This window comes from Dipodomys merriami, unplaced genomic scaffold, assembly GCF_024711535.1.
Source record: "Dipodomys merriami isolate MVZ:Mamm:240054 unplaced genomic scaffold, mDipMer1.0.p SCAF_11, whole genome shotgun sequence".
Lineage (NCBI taxonomy): Eukaryota > Metazoa > Chordata > Mammalia > Rodentia > Heteromyidae > Dipodomys > Dipodomys merriami.
Window position 1 is genome coordinate 48,459,201 of NW_027202382.1, and position 14,164 is coordinate 48,473,364.

General features: G+C 65.2%; 1 protein-coding gene across 5 annotated transcripts in view; it reads left to right on the forward strand.

The window, feature by feature from the left end:
* Positions 1 to 9,079, forward strand: part of Kcnt1 (potassium sodium-activated channel subfamily T member 1) — a 48,336-nt gene extending 39,257 nt beyond the window's left edge. For all 5 annotated transcript variants that reach the window (XM_070015029.1, XM_070015030.1, XM_070015028.1 and 2 more), the window contains 8 exons: positions 2,322 to 2,423; positions 2,769 to 2,852; positions 2,975 to 3,097; positions 3,380 to 3,400; positions 4,017 to 4,344; positions 5,568 to 5,630; positions 7,827 to 7,911; positions 8,064 to 9,079. In XM_070015029.1, the coding sequence (XP_069871130.1) occupies positions 2,322 to 2,423; positions 2,769 to 2,852; positions 2,975 to 3,097; positions 3,380 to 3,400; positions 4,017 to 4,344; positions 5,568 to 5,630; positions 7,827 to 7,911; positions 8,064 to 8,184 (927 nt within the window). In that variant the 3' untranslated portion in view covers positions 8,185 to 9,079. The remainder of the gene's footprint in view (positions 1 to 2,321; positions 2,424 to 2,768; positions 2,853 to 2,974; positions 3,098 to 3,379; positions 3,401 to 4,016; positions 4,345 to 5,567; positions 5,631 to 7,826; positions 7,912 to 8,063) is intronic.
* Positions 9,080 to 14,164: the final 5,085 nt, after the last annotated feature.

Genomic DNA, 14,164 nt, shown 5'->3' on the forward strand with positions numbered 1-14,164 from the left:
CTGTGGGTGCCAGGCCGGACAGGATGGGTCTGCAGTCATAGCCCCCCCTTCCCCCCACCCTGTGGGTGCCAGGCCCGACAGGATGGGTCTGCAGTCACAGCCACCCCTGTGGGTGCCAGGCCAGACAGGATGGGTCTGCAGTCATAGCCCCCCCCTTCCCCCCCTCAGGGGTGCCAGGCCCGACAGGATGGGTCTGCAGTCACAGCCACCCCTGTGGGTGCCAGGCCAGACAGGATGGGTCTGCAGTCACAGCCACCCCCCCCCGTGGGTGCCAGGCCAGACAGGATGGGTCTGCAGTCACAGCCACCCCCATGGGTGCCAGGCTGGCAGGGGTGCCAGGCTGGCAGAGGCGCCTGGCTGAGGTGCCCAGGGGCCCCCCAGTTTCCCGACTGAACATACGTGGCCGTGGATCCCCCCTGGACCCTGCTCTCCTCAGCACGTCAGCCTCCCTACGCTTTAGACAGAGAACAGGCAGCGTGAAACTTTAAAGCAGAAATGCACGGAGGCCTGCTTTTACCAGAAATGCCCATCATCAGACATGTTCCACATCGAGAGAACCCCGAAAGGTGCAGAGAAGGAAGTAAAGCAAAGCCGTTGCCCCAAGTCCCCGAGGCCAGCGCTTCCCACCCTCGGGAGCCTGGAAGGCTGAAGCGGCTCCGGGCTGAGGCGAGGGGCCGGGCCCACTCATGCCGCACCTTCTGCGAGTAGAAACTGAAAACTCCTTCTAGCGCCCAGACAAATGCCCTGAGAAGAGATACTAATGGCAAAACAACACATTGCATTTGTTAAAAATGCCAGGGAGCCGGCCATCGCTGCCCCCCATGCCAGCCCTACCCGTCAGCCTGCAGATGTCACCTGGGGTCGGCCTGGCCTGCACTGGGCCGGCTCTGCCCTCCTCCCACCCCAGCCCTGCTGCCCCCTGGCCGTGGCTCAGGCTCAGGGCAGCCTGGGGTCCTTGGTCTCATCTCAGGGATAAGTTTGAAGACCCCTTCCTCCCCGGTCCCCTCCAACTCGTACTCTGAAGACATCTCCCAAGAGAAAAGCTGTGGCCCTGTTCAAAGCCCAGGGGGAGTTCTGGAAAGGGACTCACAAGCCAGCCCTTCCTCTCCTCCGGCCCTTGGACTGTTCTGGGTTCTGATGTCCTGCCTGGCATTGCTCTGACGGAAGAGAAAGCACAGCCATTACCACGAGGCCTGCACGTGCAGCTGCGCCATGGCAAGTGTGATTCACCATTTGGACCGTCCACACCTGCAGCTCAGACACGCCTGTCCATGGTGCAGGGAAGCGCCACGCACCCCCGGAGGACACAGTCAGAGCATCGTTTGCTGATTATACTGCGTTCTCCTCCCTGAGCCCCGTGGAGGGGAGCGGCCGGGCCAGTCAGCGGCGCACTTTCAGAAGGCTCCTGATGGCTCGGTGCTGCTGGCCGCACTGCTGTGGCAGGGTGGCCTCAGGACCAGCTCCTGTGGGATGTGGCCCGTGGGAGGATGGCCCAGAAGACACCCGTGTCTGAATCCCAAGCTGCAGGTCTTTCCTCCCGGGTAGAAGGGACCGCCCAGGGGATACGCTCAGGATCTTGAGGTGTGAGGAGGTCCCGCACTGCCCGCAGGGCCCTCATGAGGGAGAGGCAGGAGGGCCAGACATGGCAAGAGGCTGTGCTGCTGACTGAACATGGAGGAAGAGGCCACAGCTCAAGAACGGGGTGCCCTGGGTGAGGGGACAGGCAGGAAAAACAGCGCCCAGAGCCTCCTGAGGGAGCAGGGCCTTGCTGGCCTGGACTTCAGCTCTAGCACATCAGGCTCCCAGCTTCCAGCCTTAGGAGACAAGATGCATCAGGGCGCAGGGCGGGCTGTCCACAGGAAGCCCAGGGCGGACCTGCGGTGTCTGGGTCCAAGGCCTGGCGGGAAGAACAGGACAAGCAGTGTGACACAGCCCCACATCCCATAACATCCATCACATCCCACACTGTCCCTCACGTCACAGGTCTAGGGAGGAGGAAGGGCTGAGGGCAGGACTCGCTGGTCAGGTGCTCCCTAGCGCGGACCGCGCCCTGGGCCATCCTCAATGCTGACTGACAAAACAAGAACCAAGTGCCCGCTGTGGGGCTGGCGGTGGCCGAAGGTCAGTGTGTACACGCTTGGAGCCTCTCCCCCCCCCCCCCCGGTCCCAACGCGCTCCTCTGGTCCAGGTGCGTGTGGGAGGCACCGCGGGGCAGCTGGTGCTCGCCCGAGTGTAGATGCTCACATACCATGTCCACGCGTGTGTGTCGGCCCGTGCCGCTGTGGCCCCGGCCGCAGCCTCTGAGCGGTCCTCTCTTGCAGCGGGAGCGGGAGAACGGGTCCAACCTGGCGTTCATGTTCCGCCTGCCTTTCGCCGCCGGCCGCGTGTTCAGCATCAGCATGCTGGACACGCTGCTCTACCAGGTCAGTGGGGTTGGGAAGGAAGGCGGGCCCTGCCTGCGGTGCTCCTCCAGAGCCCCGCTTTTGCTGTGTGAGCACCATGCTCTGAAGGGCCCTCTCTGGTCCCAGCGCCCGGCCCTGGCTGTCCCAGGAGTTGCTGGCCCCACCGGCCTGGCAGCCATGAGCTCCACTTTGGACCTTTGTATTCCGCCCCTTTGGCCTAATGCGCTTGGCTGTGTGGATCCCGGACGCAGAGCCGGCGGCCCAGCCCGTCTGGCTGCTGGCATGACAGAGGCTGGGCCCAGAGGCTTTCTGGGCCGGGCAGAGACTGTGTGGGGCACACCCACCTCACCCTGGCTTTGCCCCCAGTCCTTCGTGAAGGACTACATGATCACCATCACCAGGCTGCTGCTGGGCCTCGACACCACCCCGGGCTCGGGCTACCTCTGCGCTGTAAGTGCCGTGGGGGGTGGGGGGCGGGCACTGTGGGGCCTGGCACGGCCCCGCCAGGGGAGCACAGCCCAGGGGGCGCCGAGCAGCGTCCAGCAGCCTCTACCCGGCTCCTGACATTGCAGATGAAGATCACCGAGGATGACCTGTGGATCCGCACCTATGGCCGCCTCTTCCAGAAGCTCTGCTCCTCCAGCGCCGAGATCCCCATTGGCATCTACAGGACCCAGTGCCACGTCTTCTCCGAGGTGCGGGAGCCGGAGGGCACCGCCCTGTGCTCTGCCACCCTGCCTGGGGAAAGGGAGGGCACGGTGGCTCAGCCTTTGCTGGTCCCTTCCAGTCGCCGCGCGGCCCCACGCGTGTTCCTCCGGCTGGGGCAGCCACTTCCCGAGGGGACAGGCACAGGGCATCTGAGGGTGGCAGGAGGGTGCGGGCAAGCCCACACTGCCCCCTTGCCCGCTGAGGGGCCACGGCTTGTGGAGAGAGCCAGGTGGCCCCCGGGACCCAGATGGCCTTGGTTTCCTTTGCAGCCCCATGAGCTCAGAGCCCAGGTGAGCACCTCGGGAGCCCGCGTGGACGCTGCCTTACAGCACCTGTGCTTCCCGGACAGCTCCCGCCAGCTGCTCCCCTGGGAAGTGGCCGGGGGATGTGGGCAGGGGGCAGCTCAGAGGGCAGGCTGCGGAGGTGGAGAAACGGAGGATGGCATGAGCACAGGGCCCGGCCCACCCCCGCCGGCCTGGCCTGGCCCCAGCCCACAGCCCCACCACGCTCCGTGCTGAAGGGGAACCCCACAGCTGCCTGTCCTGTGGCCCCCACCACCCCGAGCCCCCTAGGTTCCCTGATGGGTCCTCACATGTTCCCCAGCACCCCACGAGAGGCTCACTGAGCCACGCTCGGCCAGCCATACCCCCTGCTCTCCCTGACCCTCATGGATGTAACTTGAAAGATCTCTGTGGCCCATCCACAGATTGGGAAACTGAGGCACAGAGAGGCGGCCACCATCCTGAGACAAAGCCAGGGTATGCTGGGCTCAGAGGCCCAGCCAACCCCACAAAAGGGAGGGCGCACCCTCAGGCACAGCGCCGGGGGCAGGTCATAGGTCAGGCCGCCTGGGGCCCCAACATCTCCCACCCAGGCCACCGCCCACAGCACTGCCCCCCTGCCCAGTCCCAGATCTCGGTGAACATGGAGGACTGTGAGGACACGCAGGACACCAAGGGCCCCTGGGGCGTGCGGACCGGCGCGGGCGGTGGCAGCGTGCACGGCCGCCAGGCGGGCAGCGCCGACCCCGCCGAGCACCCGCTGCTGCGGCGCAAGAGCCTGCAGTGGGCGCGGAAGCTGAGCCGCCGGGGCAGCAGGCAGGCCGGGCCCGCGCCGGCCGCCGAGTGGACCAACCAGCAGCGGCTCAGCCTCTACCGGCGCTCGGAGCGCCAGGAGCTCTCGGAGCTGGTGAAGAACCGCATGAAGCACCTGGGGCTGCCCACCACGGGCTACGGTAAGGGCAGCGGCCACCCGGGGGCAGCGAGGGGCGCGGCCTCCCGGCCCACGGTTGGTCTACCCTTCCCACACTACCTGGCCTCCATTGCAGGGCCAGGGCCGGGCAGCCGGGGCCTGGGCAATAGGGATGAGTAACTGCTGGCCAGGCCCAGGGCGGGGGCATGGAGGGGCTGGGCAAACAGCTCACACCCCGACGCGGCGGCCTCGTCCGCACCTGTGACATGAGGGCAGGGCTGGGCCGGGCAGTGGGGAGGGGTACACAGGTCAACTCCACCCATCCTGTGGATGGGGCACAGGAGGGGCAGGGAGACCCCACCCTGCCCTCCCAGCAGCCAGCGAGGGGCATCCTTTAGGGGAACGGTGAATGGCCACACCACGACATTCCCCTCCCCTCCCCCACATCCTTCTTGGCTGGCCGTGTCCAGCCGTGTCTGCTGCCTCATGGATTGCTGCACTCCTCTCTCTCTCTCCCTCTCTCTCTCTTCCCCTCCCTTCTCCCCCCTCCCCGTGCCTTGTGTTGGGATGGTATGCATGTGACTTTGACCATGAGCACCCCAGCTGATGGAGGAGACGAGTCGCCCCCTCTCCCCTCTGGGTGGGCTGCCTCGGCTGACCGGGCAGAGCGGCCTGAGCGCCCGGCTCCAGCTGCTGACCCCGCTCACCCTCGGGCATCTCAGCACCGCGGTGGCCCAGGCCCGCCCGCTGCTTCCTGCTTGGCCACCTGGCCCAGGTCCGAGGCTCCCGGGCTGTGCCAGGGGCCAGCTGCGCGCGTGTGTGGACATGCTGGCCACGCACAGCAGTCCTTTGCTGAGGGAGAGCAAGGGGCTGGGGAGTGGAGCAGAGCGGCCACACCAGCCTGTCTACGCGTGGCCTGTGGACGCAGCTGGGGTGGCAGGCCGGTCTCCACATTTGGAGACCCCCACGCACCCTGCCTCGGTGCCCTGCTGCCGCCTGTCCTCGGAGCTGACCACCCAGGCTCAGGCCCGCAGTCCTGCCCGGCTCCGCCTTCAGTCCCGCTCCCCCGCACAGCTTGGCGGGAAGGGGCGGCTTCCTCCTGGCAGTTCGCTTGCTTTTGAGGCGGCCGGTGCTGGTCCCACAGTCCGGTGTGGACGGCGCCGGGCGCAGCCGGCCCGCGCCCCTGCGCGGCACCACCGCCGGCCGCGGCCCGCTGACCTGTCTCTCTCTCTGTCTCTGTCTGTGCCTCTCCTGTGTGTTCTGTAGAGGACGTAGCAAATCTAACAGCCTATGATGTCATGAATCGGGTAAACCTGGGATATTTGCAAGGTAATTCTGCTCTGGTGGACTCCCAAGGCCACACGGGACAAGCCGACCCCTTGCAGGGCGAGGCAGGGACCAGAAGAGGTGGAAGCGGGGTTCCGGCTCCCTGCCAGGCAGGGCCCTGAAGCCGCAGGCTTCCCCGGAACCTTCCACGCTCCTCGTGCAGGCCCCCGCCCCATCCCCCCCCCTGCAGCCGCAGCGGACCCCGCCCGCAGCTCGTGACACGCCCAGAGCTCGGGCCCTGCGGGGCCTGCGCTGATCCGGGATGAGCACCTGCCGTGAGGGCGGGGCCGTGGGGCAGGCGGGCGCTGCCCTCCTGTGGGGGGGGGGGGACAGTGACACCGTCCCCGGCAGTGCTGAGGCATGCTTCCGTTTCCCATTGGGGATTTAGGGGCTATGGGCACCCCACTTCCTCCAGGAAGACACCTCAGCCCCGCCCCGCCGCGGCCTCCGGTGGAGTCCAGGCTGGAGGCTCTCAGTGCTGCCTCTGCTCCCAGGCTTCCAGTAGCCTCCAAGAGCAGGGCTGGGCTGCAGGAAGCAGTCAGGAGCCTGGCCTGCAGCGCCCCGCCCGGCCCCGCCGGCCTGGCCTCCACCCCGCCTCGGAGTTACCACCAGCTCAGAGATTAGGAGCCTGGCCCCAAAGGGAGTCAGGGGGGAGCAGGCGGAAGCCTGAGGCCCGGTCTGGGAGTTCTGGCCAGCAGAGGCAGAAGCATCAAGCAGGAAGCAGGCCATGGTGGGGGGGGGGTGGAGACCTGAGGTGCTGGGAAGAGTCCATGGGGTGCCCGCACCAAGTGGCCATTCCCGGGAGCCAATGCCCTGCCCTGCCCTGCCCAGCCTGCATCTGCAGCTACTGCCGCCGCCAGCCGTGAGGCACAGGGGCACCCCAGGCCGCCTGGGGCCAGCGGGCCTCCAGGCCCGGGGCAGTGAAGTCCGTGGCACATGACCGGCCACGTCCCCATCCCTGGCACTACAGTTGAGGCCTGGCATTCCTCCACCTCCTCCTAGCAGCTCAAAGAACACAGTCAGGGCTGGCCACGTGCTGCTGGGAGCTCTGTCCGTGTCAGATGTCCCTGTGTGACAGCAGAGCTGGCCGCACGGGCGATGGGGGCAGGGGGATGCACGCGGGCCTCGCTTTCATCTCAGTGGGGTGCGTGCCACAGCACGGCTCTCTGCTGGTTGCTGTGGCCTGGAGCCTGGGGCTCGGGGCTCGGGGCTCAGGGCACCGGCCCGCGGCCCGTCCCGAGCTCACGGGGCTTGTCGGGGAGGCCGCACGTCCTGCTCAGCCGCCGGCATGAGCAGAATGGACCCCGCGGTGTGGCAGGCAGGTGCGTGCCACGGGGCCAGTGCAGCGGGACTCCGGCTCGGGCTGCCACCGGCTCCCAACTCCAGCAGGTGCCCTGGCCCTCCGCAGCAGGCCGTGCCCACGGCTCATGGGGCTGTGTGAGCTGGTCCAGTGCCCACACAGCCGCTCAGAGGGGTGCCCTGGCCCCGCCCGCGCAGCCTCCTCAGCTTCAGAGCCAGCACAGTCCTTGGTGGCTGCGGCCAGCATGCTTCCCAGGAGCGGAGAGGAGAGGACGGGAGCAGCAGAGGCTGCTCTGTCCTGGCTCACCGTCATTCTGTCTGTTCTTGGAGTCTGGGGGGAGGGTCCCCCATGGATATCACCTGATGGGTACACTGAGGCTAGTGAATGCAAGGGCCCTGCCAGCATTTCACGGGGATGGCCCGCTGGCTGTGGTGCTCGGGGTGTAGGAACTGGTCTCTCCCGGGAGCTGGTGCTGACTCTGACGGGCAGTGAGTGCTGCGGGCAAGGGGGCGCTGCTCCCGGGGCGATGGGTCCAAAGCAAAGGCTGAGCCTGGGGAGTGCGGGTGAGTGGCCGCCCACTTCCTGGGGAGGATAGCACCTTCCGGGCTCTCCAGGGAGGGTGTGTGTGCCGGGTGTGTGTGCCGCGTGCACGGGTCACGGGTCTGCAGGACACAGGCATGTGAGGAACGGCTGTGCAGTATGCACATGTGCGGTGGGCGTGCGCTGGCCAGCGTGGAGGAGGGGCGTCCGGTGTCAGTGTCGCCGCTCTCACTGCCGGTGTCACCTAAGCAGAGCTAAGCAGGGAGCAGCCGCGGAGCTGAGCCCGGGCGGGGCGGGGTCTCCGCTGCCTGGCTCTCTGGCCCTGTAGTGCTGTGGTGACCCCACCATGTCCTTTCCAGACGAGATGAACGACCAGCAGAACACGCTGTCCTATGTCCTCATCAACCCCCCGCCTGACACCAGGCTGGAGCCCAATGACATTGTGTAAGTCCATGCCCACTCCGTGTGGTCCCGTCCATGCCCACTCTGCGGGCCCCCAGGCCTGGCTGACACTGGGCAGGGCTAGGCCTAGGGTCTTAGATACCCCAACCCACAGGAGTCCACACCCCAGGCCCCTTCCCTGGTGTCCTCTGCAGGTACCTCATCCGCTCAGACCCCCTGGCCCACATGGCCAGCAGCTCCCAGAGCCGGAAGAGCAGCTGCAGCCACAAGCTGTCATCCTGCAACCCGGAGACCCGCGATGAGACGCAGCTGTGAGCAGAGCAGCGAAGCCCCTGCGGGGAGGCCCGGCGCAGGGCCGTGCTGCCCGCCAGGGCTGCACAAGCCTCCCAGGCCGGAGCGAGACGCGGAGGCCGGCACAGCGTGTTTTTAACCTCTTTTTACAAATGTGTAGGACCCAAGTTGCTACACAGATGCACCGCAACTCGTGACCGGGGCCAGGCCAGGTGTCCACACAGAACTGTGGGCCTGGGCACCGCCACTGCATGCCAGGCCGGGGCTGCCGAGAGGGGCTGCAAGAGCTCGGGGGAGGCTCAGGCCTGCAACCTGGCGGGGGGCCCCTCCGTGCACCCCGCGCCTGCCGGGGGCCCCTCCGTGCACCCCGCGCCCACCGGGGGCCCCTCCGTGCACCCCGCGCCTGCCGGGGGCCCCTCCGTGCACCCCGCGCCCACCGGGGGCCAGCGGTGTTCTCACGGCCACCTGCCAGCGCTTCCTTCTGATCACAGCTTCTGCATGGCGGGGGCCACGCTGGGCTCTGTGGGGTGAGGCCCCCACCTGTGGAAGGGGCCGGCAAACGGTGCCGCACTTCCAGGCTACAGAAACTCGGCGGGGCAGGCGCAGGTCCGGGCCGCTGGCCGTGGAGCCGCAGGTGGAGGGGCCGGGCAGATCCACGGGGCGCCATGGCCATGGGAGACGGAAAGGCCGTTTTGCTACCACACCGGCTTCTCCAGCCACAGCGTCGGGGCCGTGGGGCGGGCGGAGGGCTCCACAGACCGATTCACTTTCAAAGCAACGCCTCGTTTCTAACACCTGATCCAAGAAGCACAATCCGCGCGGGCGCCGCGGCGTCCCAGGGGCTCCAGACTCTTCAGGGTGATTCTGGGCAGCCTGTGGTTTGTACTGTCAGAGCTGGAACCTTCTATTAAATGATACACCGTGCAGCCATGCGTGAGCGCTGCCTGCCCAGGGCGTCACTGCTCAGGGCCTGGGGGACGGAGCCACCCTACGTGACGGGTTAGCGCCTCTGCTGTGCCCTCCAGCCCAGCAGCACAGCCCTGCAGACATGTGTGGCCGTGGGTACTGCAGGGGACGCGCGGGGACCCTGGGCTCATGTGAGCACAGCTCAGCCATGGGGGACTTCTGCCTCTGGGGACAGGTGTCGTGGGTGGCCCTGTGCACCTCACCTGTGTCCACCAGGGTGAGGCAGAAGACCGCAGGAGCCTGGCACAGGCCTCCTGCCAGCAGGGGGTGGCTGGGGAGGAAGGTGGCTCCCAGGCACCTTCCGCCACACAGGACACGATGTGGGTCCTGAGCTGCTGTCCCCACCCGGGGCGAGACCTGTCCCAGCAGGTGCTGTGGGGACAGCGGGCCATGGGAGGGCAGGAAGGCCAAACCCGGGTAGAGTGCCAGGCTGGGCCTTGGGCCCTTGCCAGCTGGCTCCGTCCGTGCATGGCTTACCACCCCCGTGGGAGCCAGCCCTGTCTCTGCAGTAGGAAGCCCAGGCAGGCCTCACAGTGTCCGTGGCCGCCTCTTGCCAGGTGCCAGGCTGCCAGACACTGGGGCCAGGAGAGGCACCGGGGCTCAGGCTGGACACAGGGCAGCCCGAAGACCCCCTGCTGACAAGCACTGGCCCCTGGGAGTCATCTGAAGAGCAGCACCTCCCTCGGAGTCAGAGTCTGTCCCCTAGGGCACACCAGCAGCTCACGGCCTGGGCCTCTGGCTGCCAGGGAGGAGGGAGGGGGGCCGCCACTGAGGAGCCAGGCCTGGACCGGGGCACCTGCTCTGCGCAGTGCTCACACAGGCCAGGGACCGGAGGACAGCAGGATCTGCTTGCTATGAACTCAAATCAACAAAAGCCACCCAGACCCCACGCCCTTCTGTGCTCTCCACTTCCGGCTGGGGGACACATGGGCCTCTCTGGTTGTCCTGGACTCATTTATCAGCCCCCGAGAAGCCCCTGCCTGCCGGCCTCCGTCAGTCCTCACGGGGCTCTCCCCCGCCCCTCCCCGGACATCCCGAGGCAGGTGCGGTGATCACAGAGCCGGGCAGCGGACTGGGAGACTTGATACACTGCCATGGCTTCCAGAACACATACGAGCATGAAATCTTCTATGGTTTTTACTTCTAATTCACCTAGGAGAAAAGCAGCTCCAAATACTGCCACTGAGTCTCAGGTGCTGTGGCTTGCGTCACCTTGCTATGTGGGTAGAACACGTTACGCTACCGAGGCGGAACATGCTGCGTTATGTAGGTGGGACACACCAGTTACGTAGTGGACATGCTATGTTGTGTGGGAGGACCGTGCGGGGCAGGAGCAGTGTCTCCGCCCCCCCGCCCGATGCCCCAGCCTCCACCAGTTCCCCACCTTCACCTCCTCCGACGTCATCTTAACCCAGGCCTTGGGCACAGATGGCCACAGGAGCACTTTTCCTTCCACAGCTCAAGTTCAAGTCCAGATCCTCACAAGCACAGACTCTGCTTTTTAGTGAATTAGTGAGGTAAGAGTTGGGTGTGGTAGCGTATTCCAGTAATCTCAGCACTCAGGAGACTGAGGCAAGAGGACCCCAAGCTCTAAAGCCAGCCTGGACAGCAAATAAGACCCAGTCTCAAAGGAAACAGACACTGGTGCAATACCCCAGGCCAGGGAGCCGCGGGGGCAGGGCGGGCCTTGGGCCGCGTCCTGGGGAAGAGCTGCCTTGGGTCTGGGCAGGAAACGGGGTGCAGGTTGGCCACCATGCTGAGATACCGTCTTGGTCATACACTGCCCCAGCCCAGGGCCACAGCCCCACCCCGCCCGCCGCCAGGACCTGGGGACTGAGGACTCAAGAGCCTGGGGCCAGGTTTCAGGGAATGATGGCATCCCAGACCCAAGCCCCAGGCCCAACCAGGCATTCAGGGACCTCATCGTGGGACAGTGGTGGGAGCCTGGGGGCTGTCCGGGGTGGGGTGGGGCTCAGGCATCGTCTGGAACAGAGCCTCCCGCCTGGGGCTGTTGCAGAGGGGACCAGACCAGGGCCACGGCGGCCTCCACCGCAGCCGCCATGCTCCTCCCTGGGCTAGGAAGGACACCGTCCTGTCCTGTCCAGACCAGGACCCCCAGCCCTGGTCCAGAGCCCAGGGTCTTCATCCACGCCCATGGGGCTGGCGGGGGGGGGGGCAGTGTGCACAGTTCCCTGGTCCCCGGGTCTCCTGGCCACTAGGAAATGGCAAGCAAGCCTCCCACGCACTTGCACCCTTTTGCAGCCTGGCACATCCCAGGCTCCTCCTCAACACAGGACATGGGGACGCCACTGTCACCAGCCGCAGTTCCGCAGGGACGGCACGCAGCCAGGCTGTGCCACCACCGCGCTTCCTCTGGGCCTTGGCTCAGCACATTCGCTCACCAACCTGCCCCTAACCTGGACACAAAGTGGAGCGCCGCCCTCCCCACGGTGGCGGTGACAGCTCCTCTGCATCCTGTGAGGACTCCACTCATCAGGGAAACTGAGGCACTTCTCACTGGGCCTGCTCAGGCCTACGTCCTCACTTCCAAACTGAGCTCCTCGGGCAGGCGCCAGCTTCCCAGCAGGTCAGCCAGTGAGCCACCTCACACCCCGGGGCCCGAGGGAGCCTCTGCCAGCAGGCCTCGGGATGCAGCCGCCATGCCGGGCTCAGAGGAACACCTGCCTTGTGGCCAGCGTGCGCTGCCATTCCCCTGGAGCCTCCGAGTCCACAATGCAAACGTGGGAGACATTGCCCAAGGTCAGCCTGCCCGGGGAAATGTCAGCTGTCCACACGGGGGCGCACCGTGAAAGTTTTAGGCCCTAACCCGATGTGTCCACTGCCTTCTAAGAAAGGACTAGGACGCAGACATGGAGGGAACTCAAGACACTGGAGAAGATGGCGCCTACAGGGAGGCCAGGGCTGTGTGGGGTGAGTGCCCCTTGCGCAGGTGCAGGCTGCCCTCTGCGCTGCCCTCAGCCACAGCAGATGAGACAGCGCCACCGCCAGGCGCGTGCAAGGCACACCCGGTGCCACTCAGCCAGCACAACGCGACTGCGAACCGGAAAGAGCCACAAGAGCCACGCTGTCTCCGGGCACACAAATGAGTAAAATGAAAGCACACTCGACCAGCAGCGCACACGGAGGGCCATTCGCAGGCCGAGCCCATCCGGCCGTGCACCAGAGGCCATCCAGGCCAAGCTGGGCTTATCTGAGGGACACAAGGCCATCTACATGCTGGGAACAGTCAATAAAGTTAGCTTCTTCACAGGATAAAGACCATTTCAACTCATGAAAAGCATCTGATAAAATCCAACCTAGCCTCAGCGCCTGAGGAGCCAGTTTCCCGGTGAGAGCAGAGGCTGCCAGGATGTCGGGTGGGGAGAGGACACCGCCATTGCTGCGCGTGGGCTTCGGGGTGGGCTGGGGGCCTCGCCACACATGGAGGCTTAATGGCTAAGGGAGAGAGACCCAGGACCAACCACATACACAGAAAAGGCCAGAGGTGGCGCTGTGGCCCAAGTGGTAGAGCGCTCGCCTTGAGCTGAAGAGCTGAGGGACGGTGCCCAGGCCCAGAGTTCAAGCCCCACGACTGACAAACAATAAAATAAAAATAAAAATAATTAAAAGAAGTGCCTTCATGACCTGTGGCAGAGAGATCATTAAACACAAGAAACAAGCACTGGCTAGACAGCCCTATAAATCTTAAGAATGTCTGTTTATCATAAGACAATGTAAAGAGAATGAAAAGCCAAATTAGTTAGAAAAAGCAGAAAAATAGCCAACCAAACAACTATTTCACAGAATGAGAAAACACCAAGGACCAGTAAAGAGATGCTGGCATCACTGCTCATCCAAAGAAGGCCAATTACAGTACTAAGAGATGGTGATGTGTGTCAGTCCAACAGCAACCGCTTCTCCGAGTCACAGCCCCGCAGGTCTGCTGTCCACACCGGGGCTGTGGACGTGATTTAAGGAATTCCTGTGAGGAGAAAGGACCCCTGCCCCCATCAGCCCGGCTGAGAATGGCACGGAAGAAGACAGGAACCTCCAGGAGCAGAAGCCCAGGATATTGGAGGAGCTGCTGCTTCCTTCCTGGCTTAGGAAATAGGAAAACCACCAACAACCATATCACACCAGATTGGGCAAGTTCCAGGCCAGGGTCCGAGCTTTCCAAAGGAGTCCACGGTGCCCAGCCCAGCCGCCTGGGCAGGAGACGGGCTGGAAGAGCAGAGGTGGGAAGTGGGCCCAGGCATACCGGGGGCCCCTCACACACGCCCTGTCCCACAGGGAGGACATGTGGGCCCCAGGTCCTGGATGCCACCTGTGTAGGAGGTGGCTACTCTAAAGACCCCCTGGGCTTCGCTGTCCGAGGTACGCTTTCCCCTTTGGAACCAGCATGGCTTTTCCATGTTTCAGCCCAGCAGGTAGAGGTGGTCTCCTGGCCCACTGGCTGAGTGCCAGGTGCCCATGGGGTGTGTGGACATCAGGACGGCCTGGGCTCGGGGCCCAGAGGGAGGCGGTGTCCTGCTCACCTGTCCGCACGGTGACCGGCATCTATCATCTGTCTGGTGGATCCTGCTGTAGTTGCCCCCCCCCCGACGCAGGGTGGCCTGTGCACCTACCCACACCTGTCCTGCCCACAGGCTCAGGAGCTCTTGTACCCACCCTGTGCCCAAATCCTAAGGCTGATGCCCGACCCTCTACAGGTGGCCAGTGAGACCCTCGGGTGCAGAGCCCGGCAGCTTCTTGAAGTGCGAGCTCACTGCCATGTGGTGCCGTCCTGCAGGACATGTGTCCTGGCTGTTTTCAGAGCAGGCACAGTGTGCGCTCAAGTACGGGGCACGTGTACAGCCTCAGGCGCGTCTGCCACCCCAAACCATCAGTGCTCATGACCCCATTGCTGGAGGTCCACTGGCCACGCTGACCCCGCTCCCACGACTGCACGGTCCCCAGCATGGCCGTTAGGAGACACGCCAAGCATGCCCTGCCCGGCCTCGGCAGCCCACCTGCTCAGGGAGCCCCCGCCAGCCTCGCG